General features: G+C 35.8%; 1 protein-coding gene across 13 annotated transcripts in view; it reads left to right on the top strand.

Annotated features, from left to right (window-relative positions):
• MYCBP2 (MYC binding protein 2) overlaps window positions 1-25,042 on the top strand; it is a 279,427-nt gene that overhangs the window by 132,442 nt on the left and 121,943 nt on the right. For all 13 annotated transcript variants that reach the window (XM_073795323.1, XM_073795322.1, XM_073795327.1 and 10 more), the window contains 10 exons: window positions 5,377-5,468; window positions 7,464-7,598; window positions 9,196-9,279; window positions 10,703-10,799; window positions 14,046-14,238; window positions 14,765-15,039; window positions 16,370-16,591; window positions 20,029-20,220; window positions 22,357-22,563; window positions 23,434-23,565. In XM_073795323.1, the coding sequence (XP_073651424.1) occupies window positions 5,377-5,468; window positions 7,464-7,598; window positions 9,196-9,279; window positions 10,703-10,799; window positions 14,046-14,238; window positions 14,765-15,039; window positions 16,370-16,591; window positions 20,029-20,220; window positions 22,357-22,563; window positions 23,434-23,565 (1,629 nt within the window). The remainder of the gene's footprint in view (window positions 1-5,376; window positions 5,469-7,463; window positions 7,599-9,195; window positions 9,280-10,702; window positions 10,800-14,045; window positions 14,239-14,764; window positions 15,040-16,369; window positions 16,592-20,028; window positions 20,221-22,356; window positions 22,564-23,433; window positions 23,566-25,042) is intronic.

The following is a 25,042-nucleotide window of genomic DNA, read 5'->3' as shown; positions in this document are numbered from 1 at the left end:
AGTGCCTGTGTTGTGGTGGATGAGGCTGGATCTTGTCTCTCTAGTAGGCAGGTTCACGTCTGGTGGTGTGTTTGGGGGTGTCTGTGGCCTTATTATGATTTTAGGCAGCCTCTCTGCTAATGGGTGGGGTTGTGTTCCTGTTTTGCTAGTTGTTTGGCATAGGTTTTCCAGCACTGTGGCTTGCTGGTCGTTGAGTGAAGCTGGGTGCTGGTGTTAAGATGGAGGTCTCTGGGAGATTTTCGCCGTTTGATATTATGTGGAGCTGGGAGGTCTCTTGTTGATCAGTGTCCTGAAGTTGGCTGTCCTACCTCAGAGGCACAGCCCTGCCTCCTGGCTGGAGCACCAAAAGCTTTTCATCCACAGGCTCAGGATAAAAGGGAGAAAAAGTAGAGGGAATTAGTAGAAGTATGAGGAAAGAAAGAAGGAAAGGAGGTAGGAAGGAAGGAAGAAAGAAAGAAAGAAGCAAAGAAGGAAAGAAGGCAAGAAGGAAAGAAAGGAGGGAGGGAGGGAGGAAGGAAGGAAGGAGGGAAAGAAGGAAAAAAGACAGAAAGAAAGAAGATACAGTAAAAATAAAATAAAGTATAATAAAGTTATTGAATTAAAAACTTCTTATTTAGAAAAAAAAAAAAGGGACGGAAAGAACCTTAGGACAAATGTTGGAAGCAAAGCTATACAGACAAAATCTTACACAGAAGCATACACATACACCCTCACTAAAAGAGGTAAATGGGGAAAAATCCTAAATCTTGCTGTCAGAGACCACTTCCTCAATTTGGGATGATTCGTTGTCTAAAGGAGGGAAGGAAGGACGGAAAGAAAGAAAGAAAGAACGAAGGTAAAGTATAATAAGGTTATTAAAATTAATTATTAAGAAAAAAAATTAAAAAAAAAAAACATGGACGGATAGAACCCTAGGACAAATGGTGGAAGCAAGACTATACAGACAAGATCTCACACAGAAGCATACACATACACATTCACAAAAAGAGGAAAGGGGAAAAAATCATAGATCTTGCTCCTAAAGTCCACTTCCTTAATTTGGGATGATTGGTTGTCTATTCAGGTATTCCACAGATGCAGGGTACATCAAGTTGATTGTGGAGCTTTAATCCGCTGCTTCTGAGGCTGCTGGGAGAGATTTCCCTTTCTCTTCTTTGTTCTCACAGCTCCCAGGGCTAAGCTTTGGATTTGGCCCTGCCACTGCGTGTAGATCGCTGGAGGGCGTCTGTTTTTTGCTCAGACAGGATGGGGTTAAAAGAGCCGCTGATTGGGGGCTCTGGCGCACTCAGGCCGGCGGGGACGGAGGGGCACAGAGTGCGGAGCGGGCCTGCGGTGGCAAAGGCCGGCGTGACTTTGCACCAGCCTGAGGCGCGCTGTGCGCTCTCCCGGGGAAGTTGTCTCTGGATCCCGGGAACCCGGCAGTGGCGGGCTGCACAGGCTCCGCGGAGGAGGGGTGTGGAGAGTGACCTGTACTCGCACACAGGCCCCTCGGTGGCGGCAGCAGCAGCCTTAACGTCTCCCGTCCGCCTCTGGGGTCCGCGCTTTTAGCCGCGGCTTGCACCCGTCTCTGGATTCCGCGCTTTCAGCCGCGGCTCGCGCCCGTCTCTGGATTCCGCGCTTTCAGCCGCGGCTCGCGCCCGTCTCTGGGGTCCGCGCTTTCAGCCGCGGCTCGCGCCCGTCTCTGGGGTTCGCGCTTTTAGCCGCGGCTCGCACCCGTCTCTGGAGTTCCTTTAAGCAGCGTTCTTAAACCCCTCTCCTCACGCCCCAGGAAACAAAGAGGGAAGGAAAAGTCTCCTGCCTCTTCTGCAGGTGCAGGCTTTTCCCCGGACTCCCTCCCGGCTAGCTGTGGTGCACTAACCCCTTCAGGCTATGTTCAAGCCGCCAACCCCAGTCCTCTTCCTGCGCTCCGGCCTCAGCTCGCAGCCCCGCCCGCCCCGGCGGGTGAGCAGACAAGCCTCTCGGGCTGGTGAGTGCCGGTAGGCACCGATCCTCTGTGTGGGAATCTCCCCGCTTTGCCCTCCGCACCCGTTGCTGTGCACTCCTCCGCAGCTTCGAAGCTCCCCCCTCCGCCTCCCGCAGTCTCCGCCCGCGAAGGGGCTTCCTAGAGTGTGGAAACTTTTCCTCCTTCACAGCTCCCTCCCACTGGTGCAGGTGCCGTCCCTATTCTTTTGTCTCTGTTTTTTCTTTTGCCCTACCCAGGTACGTGGGGAGTTTCTTGCCTTTTGGGAGGTCTGAGGTCTTCTGCCAGCCTTTAGTAGGTGTTCTGTAGGAGTTGTTCCACGTGTAGTTGTATTTCTGGTGTATCTGTGGGGAGGAAGGTGATCTCCGCGTCTTACTCTTCCGCCATCTTCCGCCTTCCCCCCCGAAGATAAGTATTTTGACTTAGTTTATTATTTTATAGAAGGCACCTTTGCATGTGCCTACTTTCCTGTAGCCGTTTTAATGATAAGATGCAGGGGCATTTGGATGTAGCTTTAAAAAGTTTTTAGCATTTTTACTGCCAAATACTGTGTAAACAGACATCATCACCACAGGCGTGGGGACCAGGGATGAAGTGAGTAAGGGGATGGATTCCATCTGGTAGAGAGTCAAAAAACAATCAAAAGTCCTAAGTTTACTGCACTATTCATCTCAGAAAGGGCAACAGTTATACTAAGCAAAGGCTGTGCTCAGTCTTTGAAAATTTACTAATAGCTTGAATTTTCTGTTGTCACATTATCCGATTTTGCTCTTAAAGTGAGAGAGTTTATGCCTTAATTTCAATAGCAGGCTTCTTAAAAAATTCTCAGTTAAGTACTACTGTAGTCTCAGTCCTTATCTTCCTTAACCAGTCTACAGAATTTAATCCAGTCGAGCTCTTCTTCGATATGGTTTCTTCATGTGGCTCCCAGGACACCACACTTCATTTTCCTCCCATCTCCCTGGCCGCTCTTCTTAGTCTCCTGCTGGCCACTCATCATCTTCCTGACCTCTAAACGCTGCAGTGCCGGAACTCAGTCTTGGACATCTTTTTAAAGTCTACTCACCCCCTCGGTGATCCAGCCTTACGGCTTTAAGTGTTTTTTCTCTTATCGCTCTCACACTTAATAGACCTCCAAAGATATATATACAGCTGCCTACTCTGCATCTCCATATGGATAGCTAACAGGTGGATAGCTAACAGGTATTTGGGATGTAACATACTCAAAACTAGGCTTCTGACCATCTCTCTAAACCTGCTGTTCTCTTGTCCTTCCCCATCCCAGTTAACTGACTCAGAATAGAGTTAACTTCATTCTTCCAGTTGCTTAGGCCAAAAATCTTGGAGTCATCCTTGCCTTCTTCCCTCTTTCTTTCACACCCCACATCCACTCTCACAGCAAATATTGTCGGCTACACTTTGAAAATAAATCCAGGATCTAACCACTTCTAAAAACTGCCCCTGGTACCAAGTTGGTCCAAACCACAGCTGCTTGGAGCATTACAGTAACCTCCCAATTTGTATCTGCTTCTGTCCTTGCTCCCTTCGGTCTGTTCTCAACATAGCAGAGTGATTCCAATAGTATTAGAATAAAAACCAGAGGGCTTACAAGGGCCTGAAAAACAACATCAGAACTGACTTGCATCACCACTCTGACTCTGACCTTATGTTATACTAGCTGCTTCACTCTAACCTAGCCATACTGACCGGCCCTTGTTCCTCAGACATACCAGGCATAGTCAGACCTCAGGACCTTAACACTTGCTACTTACTCCCTCTGACGGCAGCTCTTCACTCCGGTACCTGCAAGGCTCACTTCCTCTTTACCTAAAGATCGTGACTCCTTGGTGAGCCTATTTAAAACTGTAAATCCTCTCCCTTACCACAGACTTACTTCCAGTAGCCCCCCCACCCCTTATTTTTGTTTGCATTGTTCACCCCTGTATGCCCGGTTCTTAGAACCCTGCCTGGCACACAGTATGTGTTCAAAATTATTTGTTGAACATAAACAGGGGAGCCAAGTTAGGGGCAAATCATTTAAGACCTTTATATCATGCTACAAAGAAGGAGAAGAGAAACCATTGAAGACTTTTAGATTAAGGAAGTATTCTAATCAGATACTCATTTTAAAAAGACTGCTGTGGGTTATTCAAGAAAAGCAAAAACCCTTAACTTTGTGGAATATGGGTTAGAGCAAGGAGAGAATGGAGAGAAGAACTAATTAGTTCATATTGAACTCTTCTAGCTAGTAACACTGCTAACACTGGTTGCACTGACAAGCTTTGGTACCAGCAATAGGAGAGATGCAGTGCTGGTGGAGAGATTTGGAAAAAAGGATTATCCCAGGTTTTTTAATCTGAGTGAGTAGGTGAATGATAGTGCCATTAATCAGAGCAGGGGAGGCAGGAGGGAGGAGAGGTGAGTCACTTTACAACTGGTGAGATCCAGCTGCCCCGGGGAATCCCAGGCGCAGACTAGGATCTGAGGTGGAGACAGATTTTTAAACTATTAACATATATAGTTGAAAAATGGAGACCTCTAACAGAGTAATTGTCCAGTAAGTTTTAATATCCCCGTCTCTTCCTTCTTAGTCTTTTACTCACCTTTCTTGTAGTTCACCTACTATAATCATCAAGAGAAATAAGGGTTTTAAAAATATGTATTAGTCCATTTTTTTAAAAAAAGATCCCTTCCTCATAATTTTCATTTATTTTCACTTAATTTCATAACTTTTCCTATTTGATATCTTCTCTTTTATTCTTTTCCTGTACTCTGCAGTCCTCCCCCTTTTTTATAACTGTTTTTTTCCCCCTCACTCTTTCTATCTCCTTTTCCCATGCCATTTGAGCTATTTTTTGTTACCTGTTTTCTTAAGGATCCTTTCCTTCTATTATTCCTCAGCTAATATTTTTCTAGCCTTTTTTTTTTTTTTCCCGCTGGGTATTTTTCTAAGTGTTCCACAAGCATCGTTTCACTTAATTCTCACAATTACAATGAAGTAGGCGCTGCTAGTGTCCATCTCCCTTTAATGGATGAGGAAACTGGGTCCTAGGATCTCACAGCTAGTTACGTGTTGAAGCAAAATTCTACTACATTTGGAAGCTCACTTAGAACTTAGAGCTCTCTCACCTTCAGATGTTTATATCTGGTACAGAACATTTTTGGAGCATTTGCTCTAAGTAGGCAAATATATAAAATAAGGAAAACTGAGGTTAGTACAGACCATAAGACATGTGTTTCTTAGTTTCGATATATAGATTTGTACATTTCACTGAATAACATTTTTTTAAAAGCAGGTACTCTTTTACATTCTGTAGTGTCCAGCATCTACTGGAGACACGAAATTATAAACATATTATTCAGCAGGTCTGCATGACTGAGTGACTGGGCACAATATGTTTTTCTCCTCTCCCCAGCTGTTTGAGTTAGGTCCTGATGGAGGAGATCATGAAACTGATGGAGACCTTCTTGCAGAGACTGATGTGTTGGCTTATGACTGTGCTGCTAGGTAAAGATTTCTTCAGTATTCAGTGTAATCCTTGCATACTTAACATGACATATTTATTATAAGTGAATAACGCAACTTAAAGAGAAGGTTTTAAATAATCTGTGATCAAATGCTTAAGAAACTAAATTATGTACTAGGTAATATAACTGTTGCTTTTAATAATGCTACATTAAAACTAATAGTATCCTTCATATTTGTATTTCACAAGATAAATTGACTGTTTCTACATTGAAGATGGAAATATACACATATTTTGCACACATATTTTCATGCATCACTTAGAGAACACCAAATATGCTAGTGTTCTAGTGATGCAGTACAATTATTTACTACCGGTAGCGTTATGTATACTGTGTCAAATAGTAATAGTGGGTCGTACTTCAAATCACCTGTATGCTCTGACACCAAGCCTATAGTATTTGCTTGATTATAACACGCTTGGAGAGGTGGCCAGCTTTACTGAAACCTCTCAGGAGGTAACCAGAATCAGGATGTTTATTTATGAAGGTTCATTAAATAATAAAGAGACTTAGATTTTATCAGTCTTCTCTGTGTAAACTTAAGAATTATCTCAAGACTGTTATGACAAGTTAGTGATTTGAATCAGGGAATATTATGATGAGAAAAAGAACGGATTTGGACTTCATGATAATGGTAGTATACTGTCTTTCCCAATGACAAATAACTACATTAAGAAAAGCTTCTGTGGCATTCATAAGCTTTTTGTTAATGAAAATGTATATTTTCTGAAGATGGTAGTAAGGCATTGAGTTTACTTTTAACAGACAGATACTTTTTGAGAACAAAATAGTAAACCTAAAGAAAATTTTGACTGTTTCTTCACTTTAGGCATTAACCAATATCAGGAGATACTATTTCAGTAACTTCTTAATGTTACACACAAATGAAGATTAGGGAAATCTCAGGAAAGTTAATTGATTAATTAATTTTTAACAAAGACTTAAGATGCCATTGTTATCACTTTTTTGAGCATATGATTGTGAGTCAAAAATACAGTGTATGGTTTTATGTATAGAGAATCATCTAGATATTCTTCATTTGCCTCCTAACGAAGCCCAGATTCCTAAGGCTGTTGTTAAAGGCCTTCCACAATCTTTCACAGCGTCCTTTTAAACTTTCCACCTACTACTTTTCTATATCTGTCTCAGTGCTTTAGCCTAACTGGACACCTTGCCACTTCCAGACCCCGTTTTGTACTCTCAGACCCCTGCCGATCTGTTCATGACAGTCTTCCCCTTCCTCAATATCTTTATTCTTCTCTCTGTCCCAGCTACAACCAATATGCACTCCTTCCACGCTATTACCTAGAACTTTGTAACTTGGGTATATCTTTATCAGATGCCCTTATTTGTATACATGTGTTTTCTCTCCTGCTAATTTAATAAACTTTTTGTGTAGTTACTGTGTGACAGGCTCAGTTCCAAACAATTTGTCTAAATTCAATTCCCAGAACAGTCCTATCCTATGAGTTAGATATTGTTTTTATCCCTATTTTCAGATGACGAAACTTAAGTCACAAAGAAGATGTAGTAGTAACTTCCCCAAGGTCACCCAGCTAGCGAGTTACAAAGTCAGGCCTTGAACTCAGACCATCTGACTCCAGAGCTCTCGAAAGACTTTAACTGAATACATGAACCTTAAAGTTCAAAGTTTTCCAACAAAGCTGGCATGTTTTTTTTAACAACAGTTAAAAAAAATTATCTTATTTTAGTATGAAAACTTTATAATATTTAAGCAAGTTTTAGAACTCAGGATGAGGAGGAAGAAATATAATGCCATCACTGTAGCACCAGTAACCATTATTTGTGTTCTTGTCCAGACTTTTTAAAATGGAGGGTTTTTAATGTTGTTTGACAAGAATCTTATAATAATACAGTGTATTTCATGTTTTGTTTATAAAGGATTTTAAAAAATAAATGTATGTAACAGAGAAGTACAAAGGCATTGTCTTTGACGCATAAATTTTCCTCTTAGAGAAAAATATGCAATGATGTTTGATGAACCAGTCCTCCTGCAAGCTGGCTGGTGGTATGTAGCCTGGGCTCGAGTGTCAGGACCCAGCAGTGACTGTGGATCTCATGGACAAGCTTCTATTACCACAGATGATGGGTAAGCAGAATGTTTAAGTTTTCCTTAAGCAACTCCCTTTTTTGTTAGTGCAATATTGTTTTGAAAGCTCAGAGGTCTTTTTATTTTTTAATTTTTTTGCGGTACGCGGGCCTCTCACTGTTGCGGCCTCTCCCGTTGTGGAGCACAGGCTCTGGACGCACAGGCTCAGTGGCCATGGCTCATGGGCCCAGCCGCTCCACGGCATGTGGGATCTTCCCGGACAGGGGCATGAACCCGTGTTCCCTGCATCGGCAGGCGTACGCTCAACCACTGCACCACCAGGGAAGCCCTCAGAGGTCTTTTAGTAGAGTAAAAAATCTTTGTAGGTCTAGAGCATAATATGACCTGCTAAAAATTAAATTCGTATAATTGCATGCCAAATTAAGGTAAGTCAGAATGTGGAGATAATAGAACTGCTATTCTTTGCTCTTGTCAGTTGGCATTTGTGTGTATTTCTGGATGTTACCTTGTTTAAAAGCTTGTTTGCAAAATTAGAAATTATACAGAGGAAAATGACAAGGATAGGGAGTTTGGAAACCATGAAAAAGAAATATATACATGCCATAAAATTTGACAGTGCTTATGAAAATACTTTATAAATTGTAAAGCCTTAATGATATGAGATGCTACAGTTTTAATAAAATGTAAAGGGAAATTTACCGTTTAAAGTTCAGGTATAGAGCACTTCCCAGTTTATAAAATACTTTCATTTATATTATCTTGTTTGATGCCCTCAGTAACTTTGTGAAGTGGTTATTAGCCCCGTTTTTACACTCGGGAATAGAGAGACAAAAGGTGAAATGATTTGCGTCAAACTGTATGGCTACTGTGTGGCAGAACCAAATCTGGACCTGGAGTTTCTTGACCCAAAGTCCAGCCGTCTCTATACTCTGTACTCTGATTCATGTGAAAGGACCATCATTTATAAGAGAAATTCAATTTATTCTTTATTATTCTTGAGCATAAACTGTTCGAAATGGGTAGAAGTTATATAATCATGTATTTCATATAGTTTCATTCAGCTCATAAGAGAGCTGACCAGAAAAAGAGCAGGCTAATTTAGGAGGTGAATTCTGTGTTCCTGAATGTTCAAGTAGAATGCTGAAGATAAATTAAGTCTATTGTAACATATCCTTTTCAGCTTACTCTAAGATTGTATGGTAGAACTGGGGAGAGTGCTTTGGTCCAGGACTGTATGATTCCCATATACAGTTCATTCAACCTTGGAATATCATAGCATTTTGAAGATAAAGTTTATGTTATATCTATTTAAGCAGATTTTAAACTGTAAGTTGAAATATTTTGTTAAAAGCTTATTGTTCTAGTTAAAGTTGAGCTTTAACCAGGAGGGAGGGAGCAGAGCAGCTACTCACCTAGGAGCTCCCAATCAGGCTCAACTCTTTCATTTAACCCATTAAGGCATTCAGAGCTAGAATTAAAATCAGAAGTGTCTTTTTAAGTGTATTTTTGGCCTTAAAGAATGAATCTCTCTTCAGTAATGTAAGATTTGAAAGCATGATTGTTAAACTTTTCATTTCCTTCCATGAATCTTGAATAGTGTTGTCTTTGGTTATATTGTTATTTTTTCTCTTCTTAGGGTTGTTTTCCAATTTAAGAGTTCAAAGAAATCAAATAATGGTACAGATGTTAACGCTGGTCAGATACCTCAATTATTATACAGGTATTTAGCGTATTTATAATCAACATGGTTTATTCTTTTAATATAATGAGCTAGGATCACTGTAAAATATATGGCACAATAAGGGAGAAATTATTCGAAGCATTTAGCTACATTTAATACAAACATTTAATTTATGTTTTGTATATTTTTAAACATTTCTTTACCTCAAGTTAATTTTAATAAAATATCTCTGATGACTCAGATTATCTGTATTATGCCTATAACAGTATTTTAATAACTTATTTTTTAAACCTATTGATTTTCTTACCAATTTCAGAATGTTTTAAACTTTAAAATAATAAAATTTATCTTAGAGAAATGAAATCTGACTGTTAGGTGGGGATTTTAGATGTAGGCCTGGTTGATTGGTTCTACAGTTTTATATTTCTTGTTCATCTTGTGATGGAATGAATTGGAAAATCCCTTGCTGCTGGAAAATTTCCACCTTTAATTAAAATATCAAACAACAGCTTGCTCATATGATAATACTATTATATTTTAACATTATTTAAGAATTTTAATTACTTCATGGTAATTGAGACATATATGGGAACAATGCCTATGTGTGTGCCCATCTATATCTAGGTGATTACTGCAGTAATTTTTATTTTTTTTAATTTTATTATTTTTTTTTGCGGTATGCGGGCCTGCCACTGCTGTGGCCTCTCCCGCTGCGGAGCACAGGCTCCGGACGCGCAGGCTCAGCGGCCGTGGCTCACGGGCCCAGCCGCTCTGCGGCATGTGGGATCTTCCCGGACTGGGGCACGAACCTGTGTCCCCTGCATTGGCAGGCGGGCTCCCAACCACTGCGCCACCAGGGAAGCCCTACTGCGATAATTTTTAGATTAAAGAATTTAAATAGATATAAACCCTCACTAAAAACTGGCATTCTTACTTTAAATAGTAAAAATCAAAGGCAGTACCTTTAGAACAGTGATTCTCTGTCTTCTATATCTTTTATACTAATATCTTTAAGAATCTAGGTGGTATAACCTCACTTTTTCCAAGAGGACATTTTTGTTTGTTTTTATGCAATCTGCTGTAGTCAGTATTTGTAATATGTAGCATTACGATCATAGCAAGTTGCTTGGACTACTCGTGGGTACAGTGGTTGAGTAACTCTTTAATGGTAGCATTTAATAGTAACATTACTAGAGAACATAAGTTACATAATGTTGTCTAGTAAGAGAAGAGAGTTTCTACTACCCAGTCTTACAAAGGTGAGATTTAGAAGATGAGGTACTTATGTGCTAAAAATTTTGCTTAGCATTGGAAAATGTTTGTAAAAAGCCCCATATTGGGATTTTGCCTAACAAAAATGCTTAACTGTTTAATTTGTTTTGCCATTGCAAAAATGTATATTTGAGAATAAAAATGTCGGTGGACTTCCCAACATAAATTTATGTATGTATGCTACCTTCAGACTTCCCACCAGTGACGGCAGTGCTTCAAAAGGCAAACAGCAAACCAGTGAACCTGTACATATTTTAAAGAGATCTTTTGCGAGAACTGTCTCAGTGGTAAGCCATTTTTAAGAATTTCAGCTTTTCTGTCCAGTGCTGAGTTTTGTTTTGATGTTTAGCATTTACCCACTTTTCTAAGAGTTTATCTTAGCATAGCTTTATAATTCAGATTTGTTTATATTAGCTTTGACATCCCAGGCCAAAGAATAGTCACATTAAATAATGGAAAATAAAGATGTTGACGGATTTTAACATACCTTGCTATTTCTGAAATACATGGTGAATTTTCTTATAAATTATGTATGAACACATATGCTGAAGAAGTTAGAAAGTGAAGGAAGAGTTGAGTGATATTAACCAAGAATGTTACTTTAATGCTAAAGAATTAAGTAGAAGGGTCATATATCTAACTAAGGACTTTGTTGAATTACCTGACCATCCCCTTCGTACATTTAAAGACATGATGCCATTGGGGTTACCAGTGTAGAATGGAAAACCAATAAGATGTAATTGAAACACCGTGGTGTTTCAGCTCAGGAAGTCTGAGTTCTTGCTCTTTCATTTGTTAGTTGAGGACTCTTAGGAAGGTTATCTCAACTATATCATAGCATCATTATGAATTTCTGAGTTAAGGGATATAAAAATTCTATTTAATTTGTAAGGCCCTATATGAATATGATTTATTAATGTAGCTGATAGTCTGTCATGTTAGTAAAATGCATAGGGAGAAGGCTTTTTTCCCTTTCTTTCTTAGTTTTTTTTTTTTTAAACCACAAAATTAATACATGTCCCTGGTGGGAATAGGGTTAAAACTATACTAAAATTATATTGAAGTTCTTTTCCCATCACCCTTTTATCACCATATATAACTGCTGTTTCCATTCGGATGTATATTCTTCCAGACTATTTTTTGTACATAAACAAATTTATTAGTCTCTGTTTACTGTATGCTATATAGTCTTCTTGTTTGTTTTTGATCATACTTAAAGTTCTGCCTATTACTTTTTTAAAATTTCTTTTTTTTAAAAGGTGGTAGTAAAACACTTCACAAATGACATGATTTTTCTTTTATTTATTTTTTTATTCAATTGTAGTTGATTTACAATGCTGTGTTAGTTTCAGATGTGGAGCAAAGTGATTCAGTTATATATATATATATATATATATATATTTTTTTTTTTTTTAGATTCTTTTCCCTTATAGGTTATTACAAAATATTGAGTATATTCCCTGTGCTATACAGTAGGTCTTTGTTGGTTATCTGTTTTATGTATAGTAGTGTGTATATGCTAATCCCAAACTCCTAGTTTATCCCTCTCCCCTTTTCCCTTTTGGTAACCATAAGTTTGTTTTCTATGTCTATGGGTCTGTTTCTGTTTTGTATATAAGTTCATTTGTATCATTTTTTTTTTTTTTTAGATTCCACATATAAGCAATATCATGTGATATTTGTCTTTCTCTGTCTGACTTACTTCAGTTAGTATGTAATCTCTAGGTCCATCCATGTTGCTGCAAATATCATTATTTCATTCTTTTTTATGGCTGAGTAATACTCCATTCAATTCCATTCTATTACATTCCTTCTTTATCCGTTCATCTGTAATAGCAGCACTAGGGCTGCTGTGAACATTGGGGTACATATATCTTTTCGAATTATGGTTTTCTCTGGATTAATGATAAAAATTTCATCAAATACGCTACGGATATATTCCATGTTAATACATTTGGCTCTATCTGAATTTTTTTAATGTTTGCTTAGTATTCCGTAGAATGGTGTACTCTAATTTATCCAGTTCTATTCCTACCAGAGGACTGTTTGTTTCTCATTTTTCACTATTACAGTTGTGCTTTGGTATTTGAGGGGGAATTGGTTCCAGTACCCCCCCCCCCCACAGATACCAAAATTCCTGGATGCTCAAGTCCATTATATAAAATAGCACAGTGCTTGCATATAACCTACACTCATCCTCCTGTGTACTTTAAATCATCTCCAGCTTACATATAATACCTAATACAATGTAAATGCTATGTAAATAGCTGGCAGTGATTCAAGTTTTGCTTTTTGGAACTTTCTGGAACTTTTTCTTTTCTGAATATTTTCGATCCCTGGTTGGTTGAATCTGCAGATGCAAAACCTGTGAATACAGAGGACCGACTGTATATCCATATCTGTACATATGTGTCTTTGATACTTGCGTACTTCTGTGAATATTTCTACTGGAGGTGGGCTCATTTAAATTTTGATATATCATGTCAAATTCATCTTCCAACAGAGGGTGTGCTTTGAATAAGAGGCTCTTAAGAGCTTTGGCTCCTTCGTACCTTGGCATCCTTTTAGTATTAAGATCAGTTTGGTATCTTTTGATCCAAATAAGTATCTTTACCTCTGTTATGTCTTTTTCAGTGATCTCTTTTATCTGTGTGTAGTAATTCTTTTATATTTATGTCTAAGTGATTTTGTGGTCATTAGGTAATTGTAATCTTTGTATAAGAAACTTACTCAATCATTTCTTTACAATGTTAAAGTACAAACCTTTATTCTTGGTTTTGCCATACCAGAGGACTGAAATTTGGTGGAGATGAGGGAATAAGTGCTTTACTTTGAGATTCATCAAGTATCTGTCATCATAAGCATGATAAAACCCACAGGCCAACTAGAATAGCAAGGGATGCTCACCACCCTAAACTCATATTCTAGAATTTTTAAAGATCCAAATAAGTGTGTTTTTGTATTTTCTAGTCAATTTTAAACTTCTGTTATCTTGTTTATCAAGATTTGGCTGTAGTTTGTATTGTAAAATTTAATATGTAGACAAAAAATAACTTATTTGATATTGTCACTGATATCTAATACTGGAATACTTTATTATATTCAAAGATTATTAAAATGCTTAAAATACTTTTAGTTTATATACATAATACTACATTGACAATATAGAGTTTAATTTTTCTTTCAAGTAAACATGTTTATAAGTGTTTTTCTTTATTTATAATGATAAACTAGATAGGTTGGTAGCAACTTAAAAAGTTTTTTAACTTCTTTAACTTAAAAATGTATTTTTAAATAGGTAAATATTGAAGAATGTTGTTTTTGTAGATGCCTAACTACTTCACCTTTTTTGTCAAAGATATTCCTAATGGTAATGTAATGAATGAACTAATAGAATGTCTATTATTTGGGCTACCAAAACTCAGTACAAACTTCAAGGTAAACTTTTCAAGTTGAATGTCATCTTTCCATTTGAGTCAACCTGTGATACCATTTGAACTAATTGTTATCTATTTTTTCATATTCTGGATTAGGAATGTTTTGAGTCATTGTTGAGTATTCTTCACTGGAGCTGGACCACCTTAGTCTTAGGAGTTGAAGAACTAAGAGGATTAAAAGGATTCCAGTTTACAGCCACACTTCTAGATTTAGAAAGACTACGCTTTGTGGGTACCTGTTGTCTGAGGTTATTGCGTGTCTATACCTGTGAAATTTACCCAGTGTCAGGTATGATACATTTTTTAAATGACTTTTGAGGAGAAAATGTTTTGAGACATTGAGAAGGTTTATATAGGGATTACCAAAAGTTTAAGATCCCCAGCTGCCTTTATTTATCCTGCTCGCTCCTGAATTGAGGGGAGAAACTTCGCTTGCTGTGATGCTTATATATTTACTTATAAAGAATATAATAGATTACATGTCATTATGATAACAAAAAGTCATGTTAGACTAAAGTTAAATACTCTAATAAGTTGTTGTTATAAACAGATTCTGTCAGATACAAATATTTTGAATGACTGATTTGGACTTAAATGCTGAAACCTGTGCAGGGTTTTTTTGTTTTTTTCCCCATTTAAGAGTCCTATTTAAAAAGAAATAATTTTGGACCACACATAATCTCTATATTGTTTCATTTCTAGGTTATTAATACTTATGATTTTTAGCCATATAGGAAATTACTTGAATTGTATTGAATGTTTTCATACATATTTATTATTCTGTTTAATTAGCAATCTGCTTTGTTCTCTTAAAGCTGCAGGAAAAGCTGTTGTAGAAGAAACTAGCAAATTAGCAGAATGTATTGGAAAAACCAGAACTTTGCTAAGAAAAATTTTGTCAGAAGGAGTTGATCACTGCATGGTGAAGTTGGATAATGATCCCCAAGGATATCTCAGTCAACCCTTGAGTCTCCTAGAAGCTGTCCTTCAGGAGTGTCATAATACCTTTACTGCCTGTTTTCATTCTTTCTACCCAACTCCTGCCTTACAGTGGGCTTGCCTTTGTGATCTACTGAATTGTTTGGATCAGGTAATTTAAGTTTGTAAAATGTCAGTTGAAAATATGTTATGCTACTTAATACTTTTCAAGAAAATATATTTCAGTTACCTCAGTCTTCTTAACTTGTATAAAAGGTAAATTAAGAAATCAGTTTGGTATATGTGATTTAAATAATTAAAGTTAAAAAAACTGTTTTTCTGTTTGCTTTATCATTTCTTAATTATAAAATTGGCAGGCACATTGTATAGCTGCTGGGTTGTTCTTTGAATCTATAAGTGAGAGCAAGGACAGTTCATGGTAGCCCCCGCCACTCCCATATCTCCAAAACAGTCAGGAGAGAGAGCTGCAAATGAATTTGCATGCTAACATCATTCATTTACTTATGAGGAAACTGCAACCCTCATGAATGTGTATGTCCCAAATCAGTTTCCAAAACCCTGAGCGAAATACTGGCAGAACTAAAGGGAGAAGTAGACAAATTCACGTTGATAGTTGGTGACTATCAGTAATTAATAGAACGTAGAACTCTTTCGGTAATTAATAGAACAACTAGACAAAAAATATCAGTTGGAATACAGAAGATTTGAACAACACTGTCCACCACTTTGGCCTAACTGACATTTATGGAAAAGAATGTGCAAGTTGAGTATACATTTTTGTTTCAAGTATACATATTATGTTCACAAAGGTGTATTACATGCCAGGTCATAAAATAAGTCTTAGTAAATTTCATAAGATTAAAATCTTAAAGAAAGTGTTTTCAGACCACAATAGAAGTAAATTAAGAATTAAATGCAAAATATATCAAGGAAAACACCAAATATTTGGAAAATAGACAATACTTCTGAGTAACCAGTGAATCAAAGAAGAATTCCAAAGGAAATTAGAAATTTTTCACACTGAAGATAAAAATATATCGGAATTTATGAGAAGTAGCCAATGTGTTGCTTAGAGAAAAAAAATTTTTTTTTAATGCTTATACTACTAGCAAAGAAGAAAAGTTTAAAATCAGTGATCTAAATTTCTACCTTAAGAAGCCAGAAGAAGAGCAAATCAAACCCAATGTAAGAAGAAAGTAATAAGGAAAGGATCAAAATAATCAAGAGTCAAAATCAATGAAATAGAAAATAGAGAATATTAGCAAAGTCAAAAGTTGGTTCTTTGAAAATAAAACAAAAATTTTAAAACTCCTAGGAAGTCTGATTGAGAGAGAAGAGAGAAGGAAAAAACACAAAATACCATTATCAGGAATGAAATAGGAAAGATCACTAAAAGGTTGTTTATCTTTTATATATCAAAAAACTTGGATTATATTGATGCAGTATTTCTTTAGTGGGGTGTATGTTTTTGTTTCTAAAAGGATATTCAAGAGGCAAACTTCAAGACATCAAGTAGCCGGCTCCTTGCAGCTGTGATGTCAGCTCTGTGTCACACTTCTGTTAAGCTGACTTCTATCTTCCCTATTGCATATGATGGAGAAGTACTGCTACGATCAATTGTTAAACAAGTTAGCACAGAGAATGACTCAACACTGGTTCACCGTTTTCCCCTTCTGGTAGCACACATGGAAAAACTCAGCCAGGTAGGCCTTTTTCTGAAATATCTTTTATGTGGAAGCAATAAAACTGTAAATGGAGACATACCTAGCTTGGTGCTTATTCTTCTGTATCAGTATGTATATTTACCAAATAATTATGAGTTTTACGAGAAGAGTTAAAATTAAGAAAAAAATTTTCTCTGTTTACCTGTAAATGAGCAATCTTTTTTCTCTAATTTTTCATTTTAAATGATCCCTAACCCATAAAGAACTTGATAGAGTTATGAGATAAATTCCTGTATGTTTGTTTTTTGCTGAACCATTTAAAAAATTGCAGATACTATAAGCAAACTTTTATATTCTAATATAGTATTTTAGATTGCCAAGATAGAATTTTAGGGAAATAAATAATTTTAAAAACATTTTTTTCTATAACATTTTGGTATGTTAAGATAAGTATTATAAAACAGTAGTCATAGGAAACATTGTTTAATAAGTGCTTCTTGTTTATTAGAAAGCATAGTGGAGAAAAATTAAATATACATGAAAACCATATATAATTACTAACAAGTTTGATGAGAAGTAATCTTTAAAATTAAAGCAAAAAAAAAAAAAGAGTAGAAAATAGAACAGTTATCCCAATTAGTGTACAGTAGCAATTTTCTGTTGACTGAAGAAACAGAAAAATTATGAGAAAAATTTCAATGACATACAGAAACAAAACAGGACAATAGCAGAATGGGAAGAAAATTTGCAGTTAATATAATACCTTTATAGTATCCCAGTAGAAATAATAAAAGTAAATATGAGGGAATTTAGAGAGTAAGGCAGCATGGGAAAATTTTCAGCCTTACTAGTAATTAAATGTGGGTGAAAGTTCTATCAAGGTATCAATATATTTGTAAAAAATTAGGAGAAATAAATTTTTTCTCTTACAAAGCTCCTGTGCTGGTGAGACTGTGAGGCAACCTACTAACCTTGTTTAAGTGAAATAGTTGAATTTGGATATATCAACTTGATAGAATATGGTTCTATCAGCCATGAAAAATAACTACATTTACATTTAATATCAGAGCAGATGTTTTTAAGTTTTTAAAATAAAAAGTCAGAAACCAAAGTATATATATATATATATATATATATATATATATACACTATGATGGCAAACTATGTAAAATATGTATGCAAAAACCTGCATATTTTGAAAGAGAATACTGGAAGTAAAAATAATATTTAGGTGATAAAGCTATGGATAATCTGTTTTTCTTTTTAAATTCCCTTTAGTGTTGCAGTGTTTTCCTTAAAAATAGAGTAAAAGTTCAAAATATTAAAAAAAAATTTTTTGAGAACTGCTAACATTTGGTAATTATTAAAATTAATAATTGCATATTTGCATGTCTGTATTAATATTCTGTGAAGATATATGCTGGTTATTATATATTCTTCTGCCCTCTTTTTAGTGGATAATATAGAATTCTACCATTTGGATGTAGCATAATATAGTCAACCAATCCTTTCTCTCTAAATATTTTTAGATTTTCCCAATATTTCAGTATTTTAAACAATGCAGCTGAAAATATCATTGACCATATTTTTATGTGTATACAAAGTGATTTTCCCAGAATAAATCTTCAGGAGTGGAAAATTCTTAAGTCAAAGGAAAACACGTTAAGACTTCACTAAAATTGCCAAAATGCCCTGCAGAAAGCTAATGTCAGCTTGCATTCCCCACCACTAGTGAATAAGAGTTCCTTTTGCTAAAATTTTAGTGGCAGTAATGTGCTAATATATATATTTTTTTGGCCTTTTAACTAAAACATATTGGCACTCTTGATTTCATGTTTAAGATTTTATGGGAAGCTTCTCGTATTAATCTTTTAATTACTAGTTAGAAACTTAAGTGGACGTAACTGGATAAATGCACTCCACACACACCCCTATGCCCCACCCCCCAAAGAAAGCCCTTCTAGATTACTGATTATAGAGTACACTTGGGGATTAAGTTTCATCCAAAGCTAATTTTCTGAGATGTTCCAAAAAGTAAAGTTTTTGGAGAATGAAAGTGATGCAAAGGATAGAAGAATTGTAATTTTAACAGAATCAAGAATTGATTATTTTAAAGCCAGGAAGACGAATTACATAGGATACTGACCTAAATGTTATGGAAATTTTATTCAAAGATAGTAGAAATAACTTAAAAATTGAAGATTATCTCTAAGTAACTTTGTATTTTCAGCCTAAGATTGGACATTAAGAAAATATGAGAAATTGTACACATTGTTGAGAGTGATTCATAATAACGCTCATGATGATTTTAACTGAAAAGTTACTTAATTTTTTCTAATGGATTGAAAGTACACTCATTTATATATTTGGTTTGTCTCGGGGAGAATGATTTAAGACCGTTTTCCACCTCGAGATTTTTATGACTTTATGAAATCTGTTGAACCTGCGATATCTTGTAATGCAATATGGAATGTAAGTATTATGGAAGAACTTGCTTGCTCAGGGGCAACAAAGTGTTTTTTGATAACGTACTCATAGCAAATGGTTCCCCGATTTTACAGATGAGGTTGAGGCACTATGAAAAAGCTGGAATTTACAGATGAGGTTGAGGCACTATGAAAAAACTGGAACTAGATCTCAAATTGTTTGATTCCCTAGTCCACAGGACAGCTGAAAGGGTCATTGGTCACGACTGGCCCTCTGATGAAACTGAATGCATCTTGTTCTCTGTTCACAGTGAGCTAAAAGATATTGAGGATGGTAAAAGAGATAAAGAGTGTTCATGCTGGATATCAATTAAATTATTCATCTTTTCCCCTTTTTTTTCTGGAAAAAAAAGTATTTTCCCACTGGTCTTTAATGGGACTCTGTAATTTCTTATTTTGAAAGTTTTTCATTGGTAGAGGTTGGAATTTCTTATCTTCACTTCTGAAATCAAGTACAATAGGAATTGTAAAGCTGCACAGAAGTATTTATTGAACAACTCTATATTTTTGTTACATGCATGTACAGAAAGAATTTTATTAGAAAACAGATTTGTATAGACTATTTCTCAGTTGCTTTGTCTTTAAATCAGAAATCATTAAATTATTTCGTACCAGAAATAATTATCTCAGTTTTGAATTTTGTCCTATAGAAATAGCTTTTTAAATAGGAAGAGTTTTTTTCTGTCATATATGACTCTTACTGAAAAGTTAAATAAGAAGGTAGGTGAAAATGACCCTAAGTTAATAAAAACACAGATACCTTGTAAATGTGTGGTACTTTGATGATGCCCAGGGACTGACAACTTAAAAAAGAACTTCTATGGGAAAAGTAGATATAGTGACTCCACATACAACTGGATAGATACATAGACATAGACTCAAGTCTGAATTTTAAAGGTGTCATCTAGCAAGACAAGATTTTGCAATTGAGTACTCACGTGAAGGAAAATAAAGCAATATCTTAGAACGTTTTATTTTCATGTATCATAGAATGAAGAGAATATCTCAGGGATGACAAGCTTCCGTGAAGTTCTGGAGAAAATGCTGGTTATTGTCGTGCTCCCAGTCAGGAACAGCCTGAGGAGAGAAAACGAGCTCTTCTCCTCCCACCTGGTCTCCAACACTTGTGGATTACTGGCCAGTATTGTCAGCGAACTGACAGCATCAGCCCTGGGATCTGAAGTAATGTTATATTTTGATATTGGATAATGAGCACATGTTTAAACTCTCCACATTGTTTCTTTTTTCATATATTTTGGCTTTGTAGAAACTAATTTTTGTTAAGAAAAAACATTGAAGCTAGGCTGTTTTGGGGGTTTTGTTTTTTTCTCTCCCTTCCTTATACTCTTCTCTGCTCTTCTTTGCTTCCTCTCTCTCACCAGTTTACCCAGGATGTTGCAGTAATACAAGGCATACATTTTCCCCTCAACTGCCCCATTGCACAACCCACCACCATGCCCCAATAAAAGCAAAACTAGTTTTCACTGCTGGGTAATGAGAAGTAGAAGTAGGACTACTAAGGAATATGCGGTATGGAAAAGGTAAAGAGGTTCAAACCTTAGCTCTGCCAACTTGATTGACCCTAGACAAACACATATGTAAAATGGGAATAATAATTTTTATCTCACTTATATCACAAAGGTTTTTCTTTAATTGTAGTAAATTAGGTAACAAAAAATTTATCATTCTAATCATGTTTATGTGTATAGTTCAGTGGCATCAAGTACATCCACATTGTTGTACAGCCGTTATTACAGAGTTTTAAAAGGATCAAATATTAATATGTTTGAGGAAACCACATTGAAACATTTTAAAGTGCCTTTACATTTTTGTAAAGTAATTATTTTTCACCAGTTCACTGCCCTGCTCACTCTGTTTTATAATTTATCTAAATGTTTTGACTGAATTTGGTGAATGTTTCTATTTTTTTCCTAAAAAAGTAGATGGTAGATTGGTTTTGAAAATCATGTCATAATGTGAAATATCTTATATCATTCAAATGAATGTTTAATAACCAGGATGTACTGACTGACCCCAGGTCTCTCGTTTCTTGCAAAGGAACGTCTATTTTACTTCTATAATTCCTAGTCTTTGCTTTTACTTACTTAAACAGATTTATTTCAGAATCTATTCTCAATTAATCCATTCAGTCTACACTCATTACTGATTCATAGTGAGAGTTTAGCCTTTAGGATTCCTAAATGATTACACATACCTGAACAGATTTTAGTATCTCACCCTGGCCTAGGAGGTGAAGCCCTGGTCAGAACATTTTAATTTTCTTTTTCACTTATTCATTCAGTCTATAATATGCTTCCCTCTTGTACTAGGCCATGGAGGAGAAAGTTTATAAGGCCTCAGTCCCCATCAGAAATTTGCTATGTAGTAATACCCTGTGAACTTACTTTTCTAATGAAAAGGAATGCCCAAAATTGCAAGTGCCTAATATACAACCTTGGGAGTTTCTAAAGGTCCTGTCTTAGATATCCACATTTTTTTTTTCTCAGAGGAGTTTGTCATTCTTGCTAGAATCATAAACTTCAATTTTTAATCCTTGTAGGTCTTTCAGACTTCTGCAGCCAACTTAGATAAGAAACAGGCTCTATAATTAAAAAGATAGTTTCAAACCAAAATAAGTGCTCTGATCCTCTCTAATCAAAGTCTGTAATTAATGATGTTGTACAGGTGTCTGTGTGTGTGTGTGTGTGTGTGTGTGTGTGTGTGTGTGTGTGTGTGTTTTCACATATTGACTGCCAAGTTATCATAGTATACATTAGCGATATTCAGACTTAAGGCACAGAACATTTTCTGCAATGACGTCTTAGCTTGAAAACTCACAAATAAGAGGAAGGGTGGTCTGACTGAAGAGGGGAACCTTGAGTCTGCCTGCCTTGAATATCCATCTGTCCAGGATTCCTAGTGTTGTATGTGTAGCATAGTTTGAAAACTATTGGTCTATAAAATATTGATGAAATTTTTGGTATCTCTTTGCAAAGTGAATGATAATTCATGCATATATTATGACTGTGATAACTTACAAGTTTATAGTTCTGACATAAATTAAGTGAAAAGTATAGTTTAATATGACTAAAAAAATATACTGTTACATGATACTGATTTGTGAATGTAGAGTAATAAAATCTGATTTTATTCTTTGTTAATCTCTTATTGGAATGTACCTTTAGGAAGGTTTAAACCCTCTTGTTAAAGGTAGGTTATTTCACTGAACTTCCTAGAAACCTTTGGATAGTTTTGTTAAAGGTATATTAGTAACGCTTAGGTCCAGACTACTGATGTAGTTGCTTTTGTTGTTCACAGGTTGATGGGCTTAATTCTCTCCACTCGGTTAAAGCCAGTGCTAACCGATTCACAAAGACAAGTCAGGGGAGAAGTTGGAACACTGGGAATGGGTCCCCAGATGCAATCTGTTTTTCAGTAGACAAACCTGGAATAGTTGTGGTTGGTTTTTCTGTCTATGGAGGAGGTGGAATTCATGAATATGAATTAGAGGTGTTGGTTGATGATGTGAGTACCACTCTTACAGTGTTCCTCTTGCTGTGTGGGTTGTGTGTCAGGACATATCGTCATTATAATGTACAGTACAGTACAGTGGTCCACATCCTCGAGGGCTTAGCAGATTAGTCATAGATGGACAACGTTAGAGAAATTGAAAGGGAGCGATTCTACATGATTGCTCATGTGCCATTTTGGATCTCTCCTGCCTCATGTTTTTTGCACTTCCTGGGAGGATTTTAAATGAAAAAACTAGAAATTATATAGCTAAGCCTCTGACTATAAATCTTGAGTAATTTTTTTTGCTATTGTAGTATTTCAGAAAACAAGAACAATATTCAGACTGGTATTATTACCCGTATCAGTGATTAAGCAATTTTGTCAGAGTGCCAGTGGATGATTCTTAGTAAAGATAGCGGTGCTGACTGAGTTAGCAGTATCTTGCTGTATCCACTATAAATTTTTTTAAGTACCTGAGTTTTACAAAGTTTTATTAAAGTGAGACAGACAGGTAGCATATAAATCATTTGCTGGTAAATAACATTATATCTGTATTTTGCTTCTTTTGAGCAATTAATTTGAATTATTTCCTTACTTCACTAGGCTCTATAATTAGATATAGCATCCTTATGAAGAAGGGGGAATCATTTTAAGACAGATGAAAAAGCCTATTTATATGATATAATTTGTAGATGTCTCAGGAAATCAGATAAAAATGAATAGTTCTAGAGGACCAAAAGTGTTTTCTTTAGTACGTATGGATAAATGCTAATGGATAATTTTATATGCAAGGAAATAAACTCTTAAAAACAGTCATTGATAAGTCAAAATTGTTCATTTAATGAAATTAAGAGCATGTGGGTTTTGTTTTGTTTTAATTAGAGTGAACATGCAGGGGATTCAACTCATTCTCACAGATGGACATCTCTAGAATTAGTCAAAGGAACTTATACAACAGATGATTCACCCAGTGATATAGCTGAAATCAGACTTGACAAAGTTGTTCCTTTAAAGGTAATTTTAACAGTATCTTTCTTTTGTAAATAGGATGTATTATTATGAGTTTACTTTAAAAATAGTGAAAAGTATTCCTATATGTGGTCCTTTAAATGTTTCTAGAGTACCAACTGTATTCCTGATACTGTACTGTATTATATTCTATTTTTGCAAAAGATCTCTTCAAGTCTGGTATAGTGGAAAGTATCCATAGGTTCTGGAGTCAAACAAACCCAGCTTCAGATACCTGCTCTTCCAAATATTAGCTCTAAGACATTGGATATGCCATCATTTGCCCACTCTGAGGCTGATTTGTACATTGGGAAGGATAATACCTCCATTGTAGTGTTGCTCAGATTAAACTAAGGAATGGAATAAGGTACTTGCCTCAATGTCTAGCACAATATATTAGAAACTCAATAAATACTAGTTCCTGTTTTTCTTCTCCTGTTGTGCCAAAACTCATGTAAAGAGCCAGTGGTCTTAACAGATCGTATTAAATAACTATTAAGGTTATTATTATTTTATATAACTTGACTGTCTTGCAGAAAATAACTATTTAGCAAAACAAATTTTACTTAACATTAAAGTAATAATTTATAGAGTAATTCTGAATCCAACTATAATAATTTTTATTAGACAGCAGAACTTTGGATGAGGTAAGTTCATCAGTTACTTCATCAAAAGCATAAATGATACCAAAAAAAAACCAAAAAGAAACCCATCATTATGAAGTTTATGTCACGGATCATTAGGTGCCAGTAGCTATGTCTCACATTTTCTATATACAGTGAATCTTGTTTTGGAGAACTTTTTCTTATGGATATTTTTTTTCCATGTCTGTCTGCCTGTCTATTTCTGTCTCTGAATGTCTCTCTTAAAATAAAAATATAATGGATTCACCATTATTATTTCCCATATTTAAAACTGTTTCAAAACTTAAACTCATCAAAGGAAAATATTAATTCATGTATTTAAAATCTTTTATTATGGGTAATATTTTTTACAGTGTGATTAAAAACTAGAGGCAAGAGCTAGAGCCCCACTGCCTGTATTTAAATCCTAGTTTCATCACTTACTAGCTGTGTGACTTTGGGCAAGTTACTTAACTTCTCTGTGCTGCAGAGTCCTCATCTGTAAAATAGGGGTAATAATGGCACTTACCTTATGAGGTCATTTTAAGGATTAATTTAATTAAAGTAAATTACAGAAAGTACTCAGGACAGTTTCTGTTAAATAATAAACATCAATAAGTGTTAGTCATCACCCTGTTTGATTGGTTAAAAAAACTCATTTAACCAAATTGTCTATAAATATAACAGATTCATTATACAGTTGACCCCGGAACAACGTGGGGGTTAGGGGTGCTGACCCTCCTCACAGTGGAAAATCCAAGTATAACTTATAGTCAGCCCTTTTTGTACCTCCCTATACTGGTTCCGCATGTGTGGATTCGTCCAACCTCGGGTCGGGTAGTACCGTAATATCTACTGTT

Source organism: Tursiops truncatus, chromosome 18, assembly GCF_011762595.2.
Source record: "Tursiops truncatus isolate mTurTru1 chromosome 18, mTurTru1.mat.Y, whole genome shotgun sequence".
Classification (NCBI taxonomy): Eukaryota; Metazoa; Chordata; class Mammalia; order Artiodactyla; family Delphinidae; genus Tursiops; species Tursiops truncatus.
This window is presented reverse-complemented; position numbering and strand designations above follow the sequence as displayed.